Below are 23206 nucleotides of genomic sequence, written 5' to 3'. Positions count from 1 at the left end.
TATATATATTAGGGGGTTTCTAATGGGCACCACTTTGATTCATATGTGCTTTAAATGTTTAAATACGATTGCTGATCCAGGAAGCAGAGAATAAGGAAGGTAATCAGCACAGGTATAGGAGTGGATTCCCACTGCCCTTCTATTATTTGTGTATAGAGACCAGTGTGCTTCTTTTGCAGAAAATTACATAGAACTCAGATTAAGCTAAATTAAGTGAAAGCGGATCTTCACTGCATGTGCAGCACAAACCAAAAACACTATTGAATTCATTTTTAAATTTTTAATATTCAAAGCAAACTCCCCCATCCATCCATCCATCCATCCATCCATCCATGTCTCAATGCTTTATTTTTGGTGAGAAATTACTTTGAAAAACACCTCTAGCATTTCTGCCCATGGCCATCTTGAGTAAAGGCAAATGATTCATGTAGCATTTACTTCCTGCCCTTAGCTCAAGTATGCATGCAGGAGAGTGCTGAAATGTGAAAACCCCTCCTGAAGACTCCTGGGATGTATGACATCATTTGCCTAGGCATGAAACCAGGAAGTAACTGAAGAAATATAAAAGAAACTTTAAAAAAAGTAAATATGATATACTTTCCTATCTATTTACTAATGCTAGTAGCATGAGGATTAAAAATAATCAGTGTTGATTGGGAAAGTGAAGTACCACTTTAACAATGCAACTTTTGCACATTTGCTCTGTTTATTGGATAGCATTTTACTTCCTGACTGGAATTGCTCTTTGGTTGACTAAGGTTATTTCAATGGATTAGGATGCTCTCTTGTGCTGGGACATAATGCAAAGTTCTATTTTTTTTTTTTACAATAAAACAAATAGCTTAGTGAACAGTAGGGTATGATTCCCCCCTGTCCATGACTCTCTGCATTAGCATAAAAATCAAATAATTTTAATTTCCAAAAGTAGAGTTTGTCAGTAAGATGTATTTTGTTTGTACAGGTTGTCTTTAACCATCTAGGTATGAATCGAATGGATCATAGGTTAATATAATCCGTGTACCGTATTTGATATATTTTTCTTCATGTTCACCTCAGATTTGCAACATGATGAATGCCGCAGCAGATGATTTCTTCAAGTTTCAGGTGACAATTGCATTCCTGTTAATCAAGATTTTAAAACACTGTCTTTAGCTAAGTGATTAGCAGTATAAATCTTTTCATGCCAAAATTTAACCTGCGACTCCTTTTGTGACTGCAGAAAGAAGCAGTAGATGAGACGGGATGGTGTATCAAAAATGTCCTCTCGCTACCTATTGTCAATAAGAAGGAAGAAATTGTGGGAGTGGCAACCTTTTACAACAGGAAAGATGGGAGGCCGTTTGATGAATATGATGAGCAAATCACAGAAGTAAGAAGGTGTTTCATATATTTGAATATACAGTATATATATATATATATATATATATATATATATATATATATATATATATATACAGTGGGTACGGAAAGTATTCAGACCCCCTTAAATTTTTCACTCTTTGTTATATGGCAGCCATTTGCTAAAATCATTTAAGTTCATTCTTCTTCCTCATGAATGTACACATAGCACCCCATACTGACAGAAAAACACAGAATTGTTGACATTGTTGCAGATTTATTAAAAAAGAAAAACTGAAATATCACATGGTCCTAAGTATTCAGACCCTTTGCTTAGTATTTAGTAGAAGCCCCCTTTTGATCTAATACAGCCAGGAGTCTTTTTGGGAAAGATGCAACAAGTCTTTCACACCTGGATTTGGGGATCCTCTGCCATTCCTCCTTGCAGATCCTCTCCAGTTCTGTCAGGTTGGATGGTAAACGTTGGTGGACAGCCATTTTTAGGTCTCTCCAGAGATGCTCAATTGGGTTTAAGTCAGGGCTCTGGCTGGGCCATTCAAGAACAGTCACGGAGTTGTTGTGAAGCCACTCCTTCATATTTTAGTTGTGTGCTTAGGGTCATTGTCTTGTTGGAAGGTAAACCTTCGGCCCAGTCTGAGGTCCAGAGCACTCTGGAGAAGGTTTTTGTCCAGGATATCCCTGTACTTGGCCGCATTCATCTTTCCCTCGATTGCAACCAGTCGTCCTGTCCCTGCAGCTTAAAAACACCCCCACAGCATGATGGTGCCACCACCATGCTTCACTGTTGGGACTGTATTGGACAGGTGATGAGCAGTGCCTGGTTTTCTCCACACATACCGCTTAGAATTAAGGCCAAAAAGTTCTATTTTGGTCTCATCAGACCAGAGAATCTTATTTCTCACCATCTTGGAGTCCTTCAGGTGTTTTTTAGCAAACTCCATGCGGGCTTTCATGTGTCTTACACTGAGGAGAGGCTTCCGTCGGGCCACTCTGCCATAAAGCCCCGACTGGTGGAGGGCTGCAGTGATGGTTGACTTTCTACAACTTTCTCCCATCTCCTGACTGCATCTCTGGAGCTCAGCCACAGTGATCTTTGGGTTCTTCTTTACCTCTCTCACCAAGGCTCTTCTCCCCCGATAGCTCAGTTTGGCTGGACGGCCAGCTCTAGGAAGGGTTCTGGTCGTCCCAAACGTCTTCCATTTGAGGATTATGGAGGCCACTGTGCTCTTAGGAACCTTAAGTGCAGCAGAAATCTTTTTGTAACCTTGGCCAGATCTGTGCCTTGCCACAATTCTGTCTCTGAGCTCTTCAGGCAGTTCCTTTGACCTCATGATTCTCATTTGCTCTGACATGCATTGTGATCTGGAAGGTCTTATATAGACAGGTGTGTGGCTTTCCTAATCAAGTCCAATCAGTATAATCAAACACAGCTGGACTCAAATGAAGGTGTAGAACCATCTCAAGGATGATCAGAAGAAATGGAAAGCACCTGAGTTAAATATATGAGTGTCACAGCAAAGGGTCTGAATACTTAGGACCATGTGATATTTCAGTTTTTCTTTTTTAATAAATCTGCAACAATGTCAACAATTCTGTGTTTTTCTGTCAGTATGGGGTGCTGTGTGTACATTCATGAGGAAGAAGAATTAACCTAAATTATTTTAGCAAATGGCTGCAATATAACAAAGAGTGAAAAATTTAAGGGGGTCTGAATACTTTCCGTACCCACTGTATAATGCATACAGTAAAACCTTGGATTGCGAGCATAATTAGTTCTGGAAACATGCTGTAATCCAAAGCACTCTTAAATCAAAGCGAATTTCCCCATAAGAAATCATGGAAACTCAGATGATTCGTTCCACAACCATTTAATCATAAGTCCTTTAGTTTATAGTCCATATAAAAAGATTATAGCAATTTGAAGTTTGTGTAACCATAAAAGGTCCATCCAAAAATGGCAGCCTCCACAAGGGGATTAGAAGCAAAATACAGCAGGAGCTTCAGAGTATAAAAGAGAAGAAAGGCACCTCTAAGTGTAGCAATATGATTACATTTAATGAAAGTAGAACATTTAGCAACTCACCTGTTTGATGATTAAAACAGGCACCTCTAAAAATGCAGGCATCCGGGGTAAAGCTGTCCACATAGACCAGGGGTGGGAAACTTTTTTTCTGCCAAGGGCCATTTGGATATTTATAACAGTCGAGGGCTGTACAAAATTATCAACTTAAAAATTAGCCTGCTATATTTGGTCAAACATTTAATTAACTCACCCCTAATGTGATGGCTGTAACTGCTTCTTTTTGGTGTGGTGTGTGATATTAGCTGGTATTGATGATGTTGCTACTTGCAACTGGTTGTTGGCTTGTGGTGGTTACTGCTGGCTGGTACTGCTGGTGGGTACAGCTGGCTGGTACTGTTGGTGGTTACTGCTGGCTGGCACTGCTGGCTGGTACTGCTGGTGGGAAATGCTGGCTGGTACTGCTGGTGGGTACAGCTGGCTGGTACTGCTGGCTGGTACTGCTGTGGGTACTGCTGGCTGATACTGCTGGTGGGTACAGCTGGCTGATACTGCTGGCGGGTACAGCTGGCTGGTACTGCTGGTCAGAAATGCTGGCTGGTACTGCTGTGGGTACTGCTGGATGGTACTGCTGCTAGGAAATGCTGGCTGGTACTGCTGGTGGGAAATGCTGGTGGGTACTGCTGTGGGTATTGCTGGCTGGTACTGCTGTGGGTACTGCTGGCTGGTACTGCTGTGGGTACTGCTGGCTAGAACTGCTGTGGGTACTGCTGGCTAGAACTGCTGTGGGTACTGCTGGCTGGGAACACAGTGTGAGGAGTGGCGCCACGTTGGAGGAAGCATGCTGCAGAGCTGATGATTCCTCTCTCGGTTAGTCCTGACAGTCTGAGTCACAGGTGGAGTGATATCAAATGCACTCCGCTCTCCTCACAGGCGGAGTGCATTTGATATCACTCCACCTGTGACTCAGACTGTCAGGATGGAGGCAGTGATTAGTGCCAGCAGCTATACCAGCCACTAGCGATAATCGCATGCAAAATCCAGCAGGCTGATGGTACCCAAATTGATCAATTGATAAACTTGTTACATTCAGCCTGCCCATACATGATTTGAATCTCAGCTGGTTCCTGCTGAACTGGTCAAGACTCGAACTGTCTATGGCCGGCCTTAGACAGACAGAGCTAAAGATAAATAGATAGATTTCAAGAGAGGGGATATCGTCTGCTGGATTTTGGTTTCCTCACTGGAAAGTTTTCCCTCAGTGCCTATTTCTGTAAAAACCCAAAACATTTTGGATTTCCTATTACTTTCTGTAAGAGTGACAATGGTCACCACGATAAACAGAGGTGGTTAATCTCACCACTAGGGATAGGAATAAAATCCGGACAGAGATTTTATCACTTCCACACATCTAAAACTTAAAATAAAATACGTTTTGGCTTTATATACACTTTAACTCTGTTATTGTATGTCCCAATTGTCTTTTAGCTGAAACTTCCTATCACTGAAGAAAGACATCATCGGCATTACGGAAATGGTTGTCAAAGCCCAATCCCAATGTCAAAAACTATGTTGTTAGGAATAAAGTAATTTTCCAGCTCAATGGAGAAAATGTTTAACTGCTTTATGACCCACACTTTATCTACATCAGGAATTTGGGCTGCTGCAGAAATAATGTGCCTTATTAGACCATAGTAGTGAAAAATAGGTTGGACTGGTATATAACAAAAACCAGGGTGTTTTTTTTTTAATTATCCTCTGGGCCTGCCTACTTTCTTCCAAAAGTGGTTGTGTATTTATACTTGGTCCTCTGACCTGACCTTACATGACAGCACCTTTCTCTCTGTTCTAGTCCCTGACACAATTCCTTGGCTGGTCTGTTCTGAATACTGACACTTATGAGAAAATGAACAAACTTCAGAACCGAAAGGACATTGCCCAAGAGATGCTGATGTACCAAATGAAATGCACACCAAAGGAGCTGCAGTCTATCTTGGTAAATTTTGAAAAATTTTATACAGGTACATGGCGGCCATGCTACAGATAACCAAAAGCTCTTTTCTTTGTCGTTTATTTAGAAAACCAAGGAAAAGTTAAACAAAAATGTAGATGAATGTGAAGAACCGGATCTTGCTAAATTATTGGTATGTATATTACTTTAAAGAAAATATAAGTCCTTAAATTTGAAGAAAACATAGATATAATTATTTCAGGAAAAAAATGTATTAAATTCTGGCGCACGCTAAATCTATAGTTTGGCTGCTGCCTTAGCCCAGTTCCCCCAACGAGGTTGAGTATACAAAAGTGAATAAAAATAGAGAGGTATGTATGACGCTGCCAAGTGCTGGTGTATGGTGTATAAAAACAGTATAAATTCCCGTGCACTGTCTCTTTAAATTGAGTGGAACACAATAGTGTATGCTCCAACTGATTGGGCCACCTGTTTAGAGCATGATGTGACTCTTGAACCAAATAAATATGTTGTAGGTACTATCCCTTTTAAAAAGTGCTAAGTGAAAGATATATGTATTATTGAAAACTGGTAATACCACCCACCACATACAGTATCTCACAAAAGTGAGTACACCCCTCACATTTTTGTAAATATTTTATTATATATTTTCATGTGACAACACTGAAGAAATTACACTTTGCTACAATGTAAAGTAGTGAGTGTACAGCTTGTATAACAGTGTAAATTTGCTGTCCCCTTAAAAATAACTCAACACCCAGCCATTAATGTCTAAACCACTGGCAACAAAAGCGAGTACACCTCTAAGTGAAAATGTCCAAATTGAGCCCAATTAGCCATTTTCCCTCCCCGATGTCATGTGACTCGTTAGTGTTACAAGGTCTCAGGTGTGAATGGGGAGCAGGTGTGTGTAAATTTGGTGTTATTACTCTAACTTTCTCATACTGGTCACTGGTAGTTCAACATGGCACCTCATGGCAAATAACTCTCTGGGGATCTGAAAAAATAATTGTTCCTCTACATAAAGATGGCCTAGTCCACATGTGTCAAACACTCATGTGGCCCTGGAGAGCTCCAGGCCCTGTACTTTTTGCTTTCCAGCATTGCCTACAGCTTCTTCCCAGCAGCTGCACAAGATAAGGGGGGGGGGGGAAGTTCACTGTGATGTGAGGGTGAGGGACTCAACTTCTGATGATGGTGAGGCTCTTAACATCTTATGTAAGGGTAGGGGATGCTCTGGACATCTAGTCTTACAGATACAACCAGCCCTTTTGAGGGCAATCATAATGCTGATGCGGCCCGCGATTAAATTGAGTTTGACACCCCTGGCCTAGTCTATAAGATGATTGCCAAGACCCTGAAACTGAGCTGCATCATGGTGGCCAAGACCATATAGCGGTTTAACTGGACAGGTTCACTCAGAACAGGCCTCACCCAAAAGTCAACCAAAGAAGTTAAGTGCACGTGCTCGGCTTCATATACAGAGGATGTCTTTGGGAGATAGACGTGTGAGTGCTGTCAGCATTGCTGCAGAGGTTGAAGGGGTGGGGGGTCAGCCTGTCAGTGCTCAGACCATACGCCGCAAACTGCATCAAATTGGTCTGCATGGCTGTCATCCCAGAAGGAAGCCTCTCCTAAAGATGATGCACAAGAAAGTCAGCAAACAGTTTGCTGAAGGCAAGCAGACTAAGGACATGGATTACTGGAACTATGTCCTGTGGTCTGATGAGACCAAGATAAACTTATTTGGTTTAGATGGTGTCAAGCTTGTGTGTCAGCAACCAGATAAACCAGCTAAAGAAGCTGAGGGTAAAGGTGATGGACTGGCCAAGCATGTCTCCAGACCTAAACCCTATTGAGAATCTGTGGGGCATTCTAAAACGGAAGGTGGAGGAGCGCAAGGTCTCTAACATCCACCTGCTCCGTGATGTCGTCATGGAGGAGTGGAAGAAGGCTCCAGTGGCAATCTGTGAAGCTCTGGTGAATTCCATGCCCATGAGGGTTAAGGCAATGCTGGAAAATATTGGTGGCCACACAAAATATTGACACTTTGGGCCCAATTTGGACATTTTCACTTAGGGGTGTATTCACTTTTATTGCCAGCGTTTTAGACATTAATGTGTTGAGTTATTTTGAGGGGGCAGCAAATGTACACTGTTATACGAGCTGTGCACTCACTACTTTACATTGTAGCAAAGTGTAATTTCTTCAGTGTTGTTACATGAAAAGATATAATAAAATATTTACAAAAATGTGAGGGGTGTACTCACTTTTGTGAGATACTGAATATGCATAAATGAAACTTGTCTCATAACATTTCAATAAAGTGCATTTGCAACAACAAAATTATGAGTCCATAAATATATAAAAATGAAGGAATATCATCAATCCATAGAGGCTCTTCCAATCCAAAGTGACTTGTGCTTAAATATTTGTGCAGATATAGCTGGCTGGAAAACCCCTCCAGGTCTGCACTCACCAGATGGCTGAATCCCCACGGGGGCCAAAAGCACCAAACTTAGATACTTCAAATCCCTTTGGATGGCATCTGGTATCTCCTCCTTACTGTATGTAGTCATTGGACACACTCAAATGGGGATGGGTTAACAAAAAACATCTCATAGTGTAATTCCGTTTGTATAATTTATTCTTATAAAAGCCAAAAACTCACTTACATGAACGAGGATATAAAAAGCATGTAGTGTACAATGGGCCTGGGATGTCTTGCGTTCCACGGACCGAAGAACCGGAAACTGGAAGCGACGCGATGATGCTCCAAGCCCCGCCCTATGCTTTTCTTCTGAATGACTTCATCAGGAGTGGACTCAAATATTTGAGTGTTGCCGGAACTTGATGAGCTGGGGTACCTCTTACTTTCACCATTATTTTTTAATGCTGTTCAAGACAAGATGAAATTTAGTTTAAAACTTCATATTCTTAATATAGCTTGCATTTCATAAAAACATAGCAGTGATATAGACACACTATTGCATTTACTGGTGGTGTTTTAGAACTATAGCGACCATTTTTCACACCAGGAGTGTTCCCTTCTCCCCAAGGAACAATTCCTGTGACTATTTGATTGGTCCAAGTATTTTACATTACACCTTTTCCAACAACCCTTTAGACATGCAGAGCTCTTTGTATCTGACAAAAGATAAAACTCTAATTTCAGTAAACCTAAGGAGAACTCCAAGGATGCCACATTAAAGTTCATTTCAAAGGCTTCCTGTCATTTAAACCACATCCTAAACCTAAAAATAAAAATGAGATATTTTACAGTTTACCACTTTTTAATGTAATGGCGGCATTCAGGCTTTTTCCCTTTATTTTCACGTAATTAACCTGCCAACATCGCACTTTACCTCCTGTCTTAGAGTAACTTACTGCATCATATCTTTGGAGGAGCAGTGCTGTCACCCTAAAAATACTTTACTGATTTTGATCAAAAACCTCTCTTCTAATCTCTTTTGTAGATTACTGAAGGTAGCTGGGGAAACTGATAACAATAATTGATGTCATTTTAGAGCACAGGAAGTTACAAGGATAGTGTGTTTTTCCCATAATAAACTAATGCAGCCACTGCATCTAAAGACTTTAAGCTGCTATATATCACATCTTTTGGTTTTGGGTTTAGATATCCTTTAAGCTCTATGCAAAGATTCTGACAGAGATAGCAAGAGCACTGATAGGGTAAACCCTGTCTACATTATGATTTCCATTGCCACGGTTGCAAGTAAGAGAGATTTTATTTTTTTAAAGCAAATCAAAGAAATGATAGTTGGGTGCAGAATAAAATGTTTGTATATATATATCTGTATACACAATTTTTGAACAATGTTTTTAACAAAGAATGTGACATCTCTCTATCTTCCTTTGCACAGAAAGAAGAATTGCCAGACCCAGCAGCACTAGAACTCTATGAATTCCGCTTCAGCGACTTCCCTGTGACGGAACACGAGCTCATTAAGAGTGGTATTAGAATGTTTGTTGAGCTAAAAGTCATTGAGAAGTTTAAGGTGCCTGTGGATGTAAGTACTCCCATATCAATGTGGGTTTTACAGAGCTAGTAATGGATATTTGCCTGGATTTAATTTTAACTTTGGAACAGATTAAATGTATCTTCATGAGTAAAATAACAACTATAGAAACAGAATTTCAACAGCTATAGTAAGCAATAAGAATAGGTGTCGGTTCACACTATGGCGATCTGACTACGGGGGCGACCTGTGAAGTTGCGTGCACCGCGACTTCGGCGCGACTTGCACGGACTTCACATAATGGAAGTCAATGCAAGTGGCTCCGATGTCGCCCCAAAGTAGTACAGGAACTATTTTCTAAGTCGGAGCGACTTGAGTCGCTCCTATTAGATCGGTTCCCATAGCACAGAATGGACCGCGACTTGTCAGGCTGACAGGTCGCCTGACAAGTCGGTAGTGTGAACCGGGACTAAATATCAAAAGCACTTTAAAGTAACTATCTCACCAAAAAAAAAAAAAAAAAAATTGTAAAAGTCACTCATATAAGAAGAGCTATAATGCTTACAAGATGCCACACCACCACTGCAGAGCTGTAGCGCCACAGCGCTGAGTGGAACTACAGCGTACAGGGCACGTCAGATACTGAAGTTCTTCCGCCCATAGTAGCTCTGCAAGAGAACAACTACCTCTTCTTAATTTGTTCCCCTCTTGAGGTCGGGGTGCGGGAAGTCCGTTATTAACTTTGATGAAATAACTACTTTATATAGAAGTATGAGCTGGACAGGTTAAGCCAGGATGAACTAGAGTTGTGTATGGAGAAATCTGTAAGAAACTTCAAGTAAATGTTCTGAAAGTTCCAAAAGTGCCTGGTCTAAAGTTCTTTGAAGAAAGGGGTGCATGCAAGGTGTAAAAAAAGGACAGGAGGGATGAAGAGGAGTTCTGGAGAGAATGCTACCAAGGGTTAACTAGGTGAAGCTGAGAAGTGAAAAGTCATATTACTATTTCCAAAGGAGTGTTGGGTGCTACATCTGCCAGCTGACAGGAGAACAATGTGACTTGGCAAGGATGGTGTTGTAAATTGTAATCTGGGGGTGAGGGAGTTTCTGGGCTTAACCCCGTCACATGGGGTCAATTTCGTAGCTCAGAGCCCACATGCATGTGGCCTGTATGTTGCGGGGAAGAGGAAGAGTGAGGATCGTTGGAGGTACACAAGCTCAGAAACAAGTAGAGAGTTTGTGCTTAATACAGTTAGACATCTCAAGTGCGTCACTGGGAGTGAGGTAACATGAATGATGAGCTGAAGGAGTGGGATAAGGGCTCCGTGGTATCCCCTTGAAAGTGCTGTACCTTGTGGAAAAAGTCTGGTACAGTTAAGCAAGTATGAAATCGCTGAGAAGTGAACTATGCACAGAGAGTTAAGGCCCGTACACATGATAAGAAAATCTGTAGGGAAAATTCCTCTGACAACCGATCTGCTGATTTTCGGTTTATTAGTATGGTGCTTTCGACAGCCAACTCCGACTTTTCGACTGACAAAATTCTGATGTGCAGGCTATAAAATTTTTGTTGTCCGTAATACAACGTCCGATTTTCATCTCATTAGTACAGATTTCGACAGAAAAAAATCTTAAGAGCAAGACTAGGCATGCTCAGAGAGAAAGAACACATACAAAACAATCCAACACATGACATCACTTCTGAAGTAGAATTCTGTCGTACGGGAAAATTCGTATGAAAATAACCTCTTCACTTTCCACATCAGACTAGCATGCCACAAAAAAGGACGACAGATCGTTCGATAATCTGATCGTGTGTATGGGGCTTTAATTGCACCAAGAGTTGTGCTTGCTTCTGAGTTTGGAGTACCCCCTTAATGCAGATTTCTCATGACTGCGGTCTCAGCCTGCTCATACAGGTATTCGCGAGCGCTATTCCAGTGCCTCTGAATGGGTGTGTTAAGCCCCGCACACAAACGGATGTCCATCAACTTGGTTATCCCATCATGAACATTACTGTTAAAGTAATGTGTATTTTCTCAGAGTTCCCAGGTTCTTAATTCCATGTTTTAATTAAATAAAAGCAGAGCCATATCGCTTTCAAGGTAGATGAATGATACAGCAGTGAGCTCAGAGAAGAAGACCAATTGCTGAACATAATCTCCCAACAAGTGGAAGGTCCCTTGGAAACACAAAACTCTGCAATCTTACCCAAATGATTATTTTCATCGCTACTATGGTTTTAGTTTTTAAAGGCAAAATTCCACATAAATTTGTAATGCTTACAGACACATTTCTTTCAGTAAAAAGTTGCAAGCCTCCTCTTTGTCCATTTCCACTGACAGCCATACTATCTGTCTCAGTAACCACAAACCAGTAAGGAAGAAGAAGTGAGAAGAGTTAAGGAAATTGCATTAGTGAAACGTTTATTAGAGACAACTTGCAATTACTTTAAAACATAGCTGGCCTTATGACAGTCTAATTTGATGGGCAGAAAATAAATAATTGCTTTTGTGCAAGTTCTGTTTTATTTATTGCCCTTCTAAATAGCATCAACCTATCCCACAATTCTTCAGAGTACATGGGTGCATTCACATCAGTCCTTTACTCACAGTGTTGCACCAATAATAAACATTTAATGGTTAGGTGTCTGAGAAACCAGTTAATCTTGCAGTATGTTTTTGGACTGTGGAAAAGAATAGGGCACTTGAAGACACAAGAGTCCATAGTCCATGCAAGCATTTCTCTTGGTGGGAACATGGGATACCAGCTTTACAACACTGCCATGCTAACTGCTGAGCTACTGTGCTGTTTTCTGGATGGAGATAGACAATGTTCCTAATGTTTCTTTATCAAGCCACAACTAAGCTAAACATGATCATGAATGCAAGCGAAACCTTGAAAGTCACATAAAAAGCTCATCTTTGGTGTACATTTCTGTTATTAGGTTTTGACAAGATGGATGTACACTGTGAGGAAAGGGTATCGGGACATCACTTACCACAACTGGCGACATGGGTTCAATGTTGGACAAACCATGTTCACACTGCTAATGGTATGTAATGTTTTAATTACAGTAGATTTGCTATAATAAAACCTTTTTTGCCCCAAATGGAAATATATCTTCTCCATCGTTATGCAAGTGATTAACAATGCCGACGAGACATCCCATAAATGTATAGTTGGTCATAAAAAAGAACCAAGGGTTAGCTCAAAACGCTTGATTACTAGTGAATACAGGAAAAGGCTCATCACAGGCCAGGTTGGATGTGTACACTTAAATGCCCCACTGTCATAACATCATAGAGTATCTTTACTGTTCATAAGTTCATCCTCTACAGTACCAACAACTATATGTGCCATTTTCACTATTGACCCACTCTGGCATTTTTCTGTAAATGGACAAGGTACTGGACTTTTTGAAAGACATTAGTTAAATCTGAATTCCAATGGCATACACGAAACACGGGGTACTTTTCCTGGTGCTCTGGTTTTTATTTAGGCACAATAGTACTAAACGATGCTACCCTGTTATATAACAAAAATTGTGTAGCGCTAATACATAAAAGGTGCATATAATGATCAATATAATAGTGAAAAATTAAAAATGATCTGACTGATAATAAAAACACTATAATTATGAATAATAATAAACAAGCTCAGAAAAAAAACATGAACAAAAAGTTCTCTGTTGTGAATATATCCGTGGATATAAAAGAGTGAAAATTGTGCTCAATAAAAGTGATGTAAAAATTATATATAGTCCCAATGAGAATCCAAGTGAAAAATCCATATGAATCACCCGTGAGGAAAATGTATGGTAAACTGCTTACCAGACCCTTAAGGTCTTCAGAGCATATAGGTAAACCACCAAATAGCTGATATCATGGGAGAAGGATCACATAGATTCCACAGGCACAGATCTCTCATATAAATGGCACCAAATCCAAACATGAACCCTAAGGAAAGCCTCATGTAGACATAGCCCATGTGTGGGTAATGGAGGAAAAAGAATGGAAGGAGCACATAGCGTAATACCGTTTATGAATAAAATGCTAATTTATTAAAAATTACACTTACAAAAGTAGAAGAAAACCGGCATAACACAAAAACGAAGCTGCGGCGTCCCGCAGGTGTAGATAGGAAGCTCAGACCGACAGTGGGGGCGTGGCTATGTCACGTCTGGAACTAGTTTCGTCATAGGTTGACTTCTTCCGGGCGTCTGAGGATGCTACCCTGCTAATTAAAGCCCAGAAAAATGGCTACAATTTTATTTTTTTTTGATAGGAAAGAATTTATACTTCTGTCAAGTTTATTTTTGTAGTCTGTAATCCAATTAGGGAGATTTCATCTAATTTCTGGTCTTGGCAGGACAAGAAATGAGGGGAGTGGTTGTCAACAGAACAGTCAGTGTTTCTAGTAGAGAGATTTCTCATCTCTTGCTGTCCCAAAAGCAAATTAGGTGAAATAAAGGTTCAATTACTTTTGCAAGCTGTTCAAAGCTAAAAATAAAAATGTGACTGGAGTTGGGCTTTTTGAAATACCCAAGTGATATGGTACTTGGGTAGACCACTTCCTTGCCCACGTAGAAATGCTAGAAAGGTAGTTCGATGGCATAGATATGAGTAGACAGTTACATAAACCGGCAGTTTAGAGCGGAGTTTGTCAATTATCTCATAGGGGCACTTCCAGGCACCCCATTGAACACTCTTGGGGGATTCATTGCTGTGGGAATGGACACTGTTGCTCCCTCCTTGCTAAGCTGGCACTATACGTATCTTACAGAATGCTCCCCTTCCCATAGTATAAACCTGAATGGGTTACCAAGCCAAGTGTGTAAGGATCAGCTGAAGCCTAACTGTAATCAAATCATGCATGCAAACTTAGCTGACCATATGCCTGAACCTGTTTCTCTAACATGCCTAATGAAATGTTCATTCATTTTCCAAAGACAGGTAAACTCAAGAAATACTATTCTGATTTGGAAGCCTTTGCCATGGTGGCTGCTGCTTTCTGTCATGATATTGACCACCGAGGGACCAACAATTTGTACCAACTGAAGTAAGTGATCAGGTTCTCATATTTTTGTAGGCCATAACTTACATCATGCATACTGCATATAACATATACCTTTGTCTCCAGATCCCAGGCTCCTCTAGCCAGGCTACATGGGTCTTCAATCCTAGAGAGGCACCACTTAGAGTTCAGCAAGTCGCTCTTAGAAGACGAGGTGGGTGTTTACTGCTGTTGTCCTATGAGTTGTCCACAGTCAAGAATATATTATAGAGATTTACATTATGCAGATGTGCAAGCACAGCTCAAATACTCATTTTTGTATTATTAACTTTAAAAAAAATAAAAAATAGATGTTAGAACCAATAAAGCCTATTATAAGGCTATACCTGTGGGTACAGTTAATATCTCCTAAACTTGCAGTGTTTAAGAGATATTAACACTGATGCAGCCAGTGATGTCACCAGTGCATGCACTCTGAAGGTCTGGCATACCGTGCATACCGTGCTGGACCTTCAGAGCTTCGTGCTGCAGCTGACGTCATCATGACCCAGACCACTCATACAGCCGAGGACCGTGGGAAGATGGAAGCCCTGTCAGCGGTGACAGCGCACCACTGGAGGGCTTTGTTCTAAGGTAAGCATTTCATAATGTGCTAGTATATGATGCATTGCTTTGCAGGGGATTTTTGTTTTATATGCTGTGGTTTACTACCGCTTTAAAGCAGTGGCGGCTGGTGAAGTTTTAAGATGGTGGGGCGCCAGACCGTGCCCTTCCATTTTGACCCATCCCACTTTTCAGAAGCCCCACCCCTTACAGACTCCACCTATTTTATATCACATATTAAGGGGTCTCTTAGTACTAGTATATCCCATAATAGGGAGCAGGGGCTCTATTATGGGATATACTGTGAGAGACACCCTATTATGGGATACACTAACTGAGAGTGATCCCCCCACATATGGGATATATACTGAGAGACCCCTATTCTGGGATATACTGAGAGAACCCATGTAATTTAATAGAGGGTCTCCCAGTATATCCATAATAGGGGGGTCTCCCACTCTCAGTACATTCCATATTAAGGTGTCTCTCTGTATATATCCCAATAATAGGGGGTTAGGGGCCTGGCCATAAATTAAGATTTTGATGCTGTCACTGTACACATACTACAGTAATACACATTTTACAGTTATGTGATCACAAAAAGAAAATGTTCAGTATATCTGAATGTCAGAATTAATAATGAAAAAAACCTTAAACAATTAGTTCAGGGATTAATGCAAACTAGGGCTTTTTTTTCTCAGGAAAAAGGTACAGGAACTCACAACGCCCCCCCCCAGGCCATGCCCATCTCTGACCCCCCCCCCCCAGGCCATGCCCTTTTCTGACCCTCCCAGACCACCTCCTTACATTGCCATTTGTCTGCACCTCTTTCAACCTCTTAGCACATTAGCACAGACACCCCACATGCCAAAATATGACAGCTGTACAGAAGCAGAGAGTGTGTTTTCAGAGCCATGCAGCAGCTCCTGCGCAGCTTTTAAACTTTGACATACAGCTGATGGGGGTTGCCATGTTCCACCCATCTTTTGTGAACTCTGGGGATTGACTGGGCTGAGGGCTCCCTCCCGCTTTCTTGCTGTCCTGGCTGGCTGGCTGCCCTGGTAGTGCTGTCCTGTCCTCCTGAGTCCAATCGGTCTGTCCGACCTGTCCTCAGTGTCCTGTCCTGTGTAGCAGTATAGCAGCAGAGATGATCATGACGAGACTGAGAGAGACAAAGACATCTGGTCTGGGGTAAGGCTCAGGCGGCAGGAAGCAGAGAGAGTGACGCCCAAGCACCGCCCCTACGATGTTGGATGCCTGGACCAATCAAAGGATGGCAATCGTGAGTGGGAGTGTTCGGGGTGCATTACTCTGCGCCCCGAGTACACTCTAAAAGGCCGCCAATCACCTTACAAGAAAAGACGCACATGATGCCAAAACCCCCACCCCTCCCATAGCCAGCACTGTGTCCGGCGCCCCGCTGCCATTAAAGGTAAGGTACACTTTTTTTTATGCTGATGTAACGGTGACTAGCCTTGGGGGGCGGCGCCCCTGCGCCCCCTATTGACCAGCCGTCACTGCCTTAAAGTGGTTGTAAAGCTCACATGTTTTTTTTCTTAAAATAATAAACATTGCATTCTTACCTGCTCTGTGCAATGGTATTGTACAGAGCAGACCCAAACCTTCTTTTCTGGAGTCCCCCACTGGAGCTCTCTGCACCCCCCCCCTTCTGTGTCTGCCCCCCATAGCAAGCCACTTGCCATGAGGGCAGACGTGTGGGCTTCCTCCCAAGCCGGGCTGTGCCCATCCATAGACACACACAGCGTGGCTTGGCCTTGCTCTGGACTCACTGGATTTGTCTGACGACATCTGTCGAGAGAGCCACTAAAGAAGATAAAATGCTGGATCGAATGAGGACTGGGGTAAGTATTAGGGGGAGGTACTGGGACATTTTTTACCTTAATGCAGAAAATGCATTAGGGTAACAATGTTATGTCCTTAGAATCAATTCTAAATAGATGTATGGTGTTTTTTTTTTTCAACAATCATACTTACCTAGGTGGATGCGGCATCTGAGAACAGAGCAATCCAACACCACCGATCGCTCGGTTCTCAGGGCTCCATGAGCAGAAAGCTGGTGACTGTCAGTTACCACTCCCTGCTCTTGTTAGGATAGTGTGGGAAAATGTTAATAAATCTTTCAGGTTTCTGTTACAGCAATGAAAGCACAGTTTTTAGTAGAGCAAGGAAGAGTTCCAACTGTCAATTTTATTACTGTCACTGTTTCTTTCAAAGAGACTCTGCCTACTTTCTGTTCTAATGGGCACAGACAACAAGACAGTTTACAACCCTTACGTTGGCCAAAAACATTTTATTGAGCATGAATTTAAATAATTTTGTCAACATCATATCATTTATAAAAAAATTTTAATTATTTCTGTACTGGATATTGCAGCTGTTGTCTTTGTTTATCATAGATGCATGCTAAAAATACCAATTAAAGCACATTCCTTCTCATTTCCCATTACTGATTGGTTGCACTGGATTACTGACTGTAATTCTTTGCATTGGTAGTTCTCTTTTTATGTTCTTTTAAAATATATAAACTCATCATAGTCATCTCTGCGTGTTATGTATGATGTACCAAAGGCATAGCTCCCAACTGTCCCTGATTTCAAGGGACTGTCCCTGATTTGGAACAAAGTCCTTCTGTCCTCCCCATTCGTCCCTCATTTTGGTCTGATCTATATAGTTGTTTATAAAATGCACTTTTTATCTTTCATAAAGTGTTTCCCAGTGCTAAACCTTTCATCCAATTTCTAAATGACTGCGTTTGTAAAATTCAAAAGCCAATATAAAGGAATAGTAATGGTAAAAAAGGCACTTGTGGGTTCAACTAATCATATTTTTGTATAATTCTCCTTTAACCACTTGCCGACCGCCCACAGTATATTTACTGCGGCAGTCAGCCTCTCCTGGGCAAACCAACGTAGTACTATGTCGCTCGCCCAGGAGCCTGTAGGGGGGCGAGCGCGCGCCGTCGGACGCGCGCTCCTGCCCCCCGCTCGTTCACGGCCATTCCCGTGCGTGTGACCAGCGGCTCCGATGTCCGTCAGCCACTCGCGATCTCCCACTGGAGAGGGAGAAAGGCAGGCGGCTAATGTAAACAAAGCCGCCTGTCATTCTCCCCGGTGTAACTGCAGAGATCATATGATCCTGCTATGTAGGATCGTATGTCTCTGTGGTTACATCACAAGCCATGCCCCTTGAAAGTTAGAATCACGCCCCTAGGGATACACTTAACCCCTTGATCACTAATAAAGTTAACCCCTTCCCTGCCAGTGTCCTTTTTACAGTAACAGTGCATATGTATAGCACTGATTACTGTAGTAATGTCACTGGTACCCCCAAAAGTGTCAAAATTGTCAGTCAGGGGTCCGAGCTGTCCTCCGCAATGTCGCAGTCCCGCAAAAAAAAAAAAAAAAAAATCGCAGATCGCCGCCATTACTAGTTAAAAAAAAAAAACAATAAAAATGACATAAATCTTTCCCTTAGTTAGTAAACGCAATAACTTTTGCGCAAACCAATCAAAATACGCTTATTGCGATTTTTTTTACCAATAATATGTAGCAGAAAACAAATTGGCCTAAAATGTTAAAAAATTTTGATTTTAACATTTTTTTTGGGGGGAATTTCATATAAAAAAAAATGTGAAAAATATTGTTATCTTTTCAAAATTGACGCTCTTTTTTTGTTTATAGCGCAAAAAATAAATATCGCACAGGTGATCAAATACCATCAAAAGAAAGCTCTGTTTGTGGGAAAAAAAGGACATCAATTTCATTTGGGTACAGCGTCGCACGACCGTGCAATTGTCCGTTGAAGTCACGCAGTGCCGAATCGCAAAATAGGCCCTGGGTCTTTGAGCAGCCAAATCCTCCGGGGCTTAAGTGGTTAAGGGGGTGTGACAGGGGGTGTGTCCTATGCCTGCATACATTTGCTAATAGGTGTCCCTCTTCCCATCTGAAAAAGTTGGGAGGTATGCCAAAGGCCCGTGTCACAGTAGTAATTATGTCACTGGCAACAACTTGTCATTTGCCTTCTTCATTGGTGTCACTCCCTCACTTCTTAAAACAGTGAGATAATTTTGTCACTGTCCCTTTCTCCGCAATCAAAGTTTGACACCATTTTGGCCAAACGGGTTCCAAAATCTTTTAGGAAAAGTGTCAGCTGTACTGCCTAGGTGTCACCACTGGTAGAATCAGCATGGATGACATGGACCTTAAACAGCTATTTTTTGTCTTTCAGAGTTTAAACATCTTTCAGAATCTAAACAAGAGGCAGTTTGAAAATGTTATCCATTTGTTTGAAGTGGCGATCATAGCAACGGATCTGGCGTTGTATTTTAAGTAAGTGCATATCACTACACATGTAAAATTGCAGATACCGGTCACAAGTTGGCTGATTTTATTTCTGACACATTTTTTTTGGAAGATAAGTGGTTTTATACTACTATAGTACAGTGAAAATACTCATAATTTTTGCTAAGGAGGCTTTGCAGACCTTGAATGATATTATGGGCCATGTTGTCAAATTCAGCAATTGGATTTTAGGGTTGATGAAGAGCAAGCATGAATTTGCTAGTGTAAAGTGACCAAACTCCTGTCATTATACACTGCAATGTTTGGGGAATCAGCTGGATTGCAGGACACAGGCGTTGCAATCAAAGAAATGTTTATTCATTTAAACAGGCTTCATAGCAGCAAAAAAACACAACAAAGAAAAAACACTGACCTGAAGAATTCAGATCTGCCTTTGCAGTCAAACAGTCCCCACTTTTGGAGAGGGTAACTTCCCTGGCAACAGGTTCCCAGTCAGGACACTGATATGCACCCTCTCGCTTCTCACTTCCTCTGATCAATGAGTTAACCCCTTTTGTTCCCTTAAAGGGACCACAGTCCAAACAGAGAGGAAATATATGGCGCTTTTCCACTGCATGGAACCGAACGGTTCGGCTCGCTTTTGTGTTTTTCCACTGCTGGTACCGCATGGTACGGTGTAGGAACGGTTCAGTGCGGTACGGCGCCGCTTTTCCACTGCATGGAACCGAACGGTACGGCTCTCAAAAACAGTACCACCTCGATTGTGATTCCAAGAGGTACCATACCCGGTACCATATCCCACAATCCTTTGCATGCAGTCACTACTAGCCACTGATTGGTCAGAGAATCCCACCTACCCCGTTGTTATCCCACTTAACTTTAGTACTACTTTAGTGGAAAAGCAAACCATACCGTACCGAACCGTTCCAACACAGTACCATGCGGCACCAGCAGTGGAAAAGCAAACCGGGCCAAGCAGGGCCAAGTAAAGCCGAGCAGGTACTTGCAGTGGAAAAGTGCCAATAGTGTCCTTCCAGGACCCACCCTCGACGACCTGTACAACACTGTATTACTAAAAGTATTGGGACGCCTGCCTTTACTCGCACATGAACTTTAATGGCATCACAGAGTTGGCCCACCCTTTTCAGCTATAACAGCTTCAACTCTTCTGGAAAGGCTGTCCACAAGGTTTAGGAGTGTGTCTATGGGAATGTTTGACCATTCTTCCAGAATTGCATTTGTGAGGTCAGGCACTGATGTTGTACGAAAAGGCCTGGCTCGCAGTCTATACTCTAATTTATCCCAAAGGTGTTCTATTAGGTTGGGGTTAGGACTCTGTGCAAGTCAGTCAAGTTGCTGCACCCCAAACTCACTCATCCATGTTATTATGGATCTTGCTTTGTGCAGTGGTCCAAACAGTTTAGTGGAGAGGGGTTTATGGTGTGGGGTTGTTTTATAGGGATTGGGCTTGGCCCCTTAGTTCCAGTGGAGGAAACTCTTAAGGCTTCAGCAAACCAAGCATTTTAATTGGTAATTATACCCCAAATGCAGATCACAAACGCAGTGCATTTGTCTGCACCGGATACCGGTGCAGTGTGTTATTGAAAAGTAGTACATGCACTACTTTATTTGTAATAATGGGAAGAAAGCTGCGCACAAAGAAATTGTAAGGCTAAAAAAAGGCTGCTCGTACAAGGTATATCAGACCAAGAATAAATGAAGGGAAGGTACAGCGCCACTAAATTAAATAACTAACTAGCTGAACTTGCAGAGGTAAACCAGAGTCCATAAGTCCATATAGGGAAAAATTGCAGATGCGGAAATTATGGCCGTAAATCCAACACCAATCTTGCAAAAGAAGTTTCTGGCAGAGATCACACAAAGCAATAAAGGATGTACCCTTACCGTAAGGTTGGACCCCCTGTTACGGAAGGTCAAACAGGCGTGCAATGTCAATCACCAGGAACAAATGATGCATCAAATTTCCCCTCCAGTCGTCCACAGAACATCCGGATAGGACCATGGATCCAGCAGACCTCAATAAACCCCAGATGTGCAAAAGGGATAACCGTTTTCAAAGGCGAGGCCTTTGAAAACGCCTTTGCAGGACGAAATGCGTCAGCACGCCAGCCCCCATGCAGACACGCTGTTCGAGCCACGGCCAATCAATTGATTTATGACATGCCTGTATCAAGCAGCAACATGTGAGTTTTTTATCTGTTTGTGTAAATAAAGATTTCGTACATACTTCACCATGTGCGCCCCCATTTTTATTATTGGAGGTTATCCCTTATGCACATCTGGGGTTTATTGAGGTCTGCTGGATCCATGGTCCTATCCGGATGTTCTGTGGACGACTGGAGGGGAAATTGGACGCATCATTTGTTCCTGGTGATTGACATCGCACGCCTGTTTGACCTTCCGTAACAGGGGGTCCAACCTTCCGGTAAGGGTACATCCTTTATTGCTTTGTGTGATCTCTGCCAGAAACTTCTTTTGCAAGATTGGTGTTGGATTTACGGCCATAATTTCCGCATCTGAAATTTTTCCCTATATGGACTTATGGACTCTGGTTTACCTCTGCAAGTTCAGCTAGTTAGTTATTTAATTTAGTGGCGCTGTACCTTCCCTTCACTACTTTATTTGTGGTCTGGTGTGATACACATCCCGTTTAAATGAACAGGCTAAAAAAACACTGAATCTCACAGGAACGCGGACCTCTACCCCCTTTAGCCATTGAGTCAGCAGCCGAGGATATACATGTGCTGTGGCAGGAGTTATACTACCTGCCATTGATTGCAAAAGATTCAAATGAATGGGGCCACTCTGCAAATGCCCCACAACTGCATGCGCTGCACGTGGTGGCAGCATGCCAGTGCAGGGTCAAAGGGGTTAAAACAGGTGGTGAGAAGGCGATACAAGACCTCCTCACTACCTGCTTTAACCCTTTGATCACTGTACTGCACAAGGTTGCAGGGTACTTGTTAAATAATGGTTAGTTATATTAATTTATGGCAAAATGTTAATTGTAGCCTCATCTGCCAGATGTTGGTGGCATTTCAGGACCATTTCCAGTTCACAGGTTGAACTGGATGGACTATTGTCTTTATTCAACCTCACCTACTATGTAACTATGTAATTAATTTAATGTTGATAAATGTAAAGTTATGCACTTGGGGGCTAAGAATATGCATGCAGCATACATACTAGGGGGAGTAGAACTGGGGGAATCCATAGCAGAGAAGGATCTGGGTGTTCTGGTAGATCATAAGATTAATAATAGCATGCAATGCCAAGCTGCAGTTTCCAAAGCAAACAACGCCCTTTCTTGTATTAACAGAGGCATGGACTCCAGAGAGAGAGAGATATCATTTTGCCCCTGTATAAATCATTATTAGTAAGACCACATCTGGAATATGCAGTTCAGTTTTGGGCACCAGTTCTCAAAAAGGATATCGGGGAACTGGAGAAAGTGCAGAGAAGGACAACCAAACTTATGAGAGGCATGGAGGAGCTCAGCTATGAGGAAAAAGTAGAGGAACAGGAATTTATTCTCTCTTGAGAAGAGGAGATAAGGGGGGATATGATCAACATGTATAAATACATAAGGGGTCCATATAGTGAATTTGATGTTGAGTTTTTCACTTTAGGGTCATCACAGAGGACAAAGGGGCACTCTTTACGTCCAGAGGAAAAGAGATTTAATCTGCAAATACGGAAAGGTTTCTTCACAGTAAGAGCTGTGAAAATGTGGAATAGACTCCCTTCAGAGGTGGTTCTGTCCAGCTCAGTAGATTGCTTTTAAAAAGCCCTGGATTCTTTCCTAGGTGTACATAATATAAATTGGTACTAATATTTAGAGGTAAAGATGATCCAAGGAATATCCGATTGTCTCTCGGGGATCAGGAAGGATTTTTTTCCCCTGCTGTTGCAAATTG

At 41.9% G+C, this 23206-nt stretch overlaps 1 protein-coding gene across 1 annotated transcript in view; it reads left to right on the top strand.

The window, feature by feature from the left end:
* Positions 1-23206, top strand: part of PDE6C (phosphodiesterase 6C) — a 130318-nt gene that overhangs the window by 68683 nt on the left and 38429 nt on the right. Inside the window, exons 8-16 of the mRNA XM_082269252.1 lie at positions 1057-1104; positions 1220-1369; positions 5232-5375; positions 5458-5523; positions 9236-9382; positions 12275-12382; positions 14279-14388; positions 14470-14557; positions 19195-19295. Of these exons, the coding sequence (XP_082125378.1) occupies positions 1057-1104; positions 1220-1369; positions 5232-5375; positions 5458-5523; positions 9236-9382; positions 12275-12382; positions 14279-14388; positions 14470-14557; positions 19195-19295 (962 nt within the window). The remainder of the gene's footprint in view (positions 1-1056; positions 1105-1219; positions 1370-5231; positions 5376-5457; positions 5524-9235; positions 9383-12274; positions 12383-14278; positions 14389-14469; positions 14558-19194; positions 19296-23206) is intronic.

The sequence above is a fragment of the Pelophylax lessonae genome, assembly GCF_965119305.1.
Source record: "Pelophylax lessonae genome assembly, chromosome: 9".
NCBI classification, from domain to species: Eukaryota; Metazoa; Chordata; class Amphibia; order Anura; family Ranidae; genus Pelophylax; species Pelophylax lessonae.
This window is presented reverse-complemented; position numbering and strand designations above follow the sequence as displayed.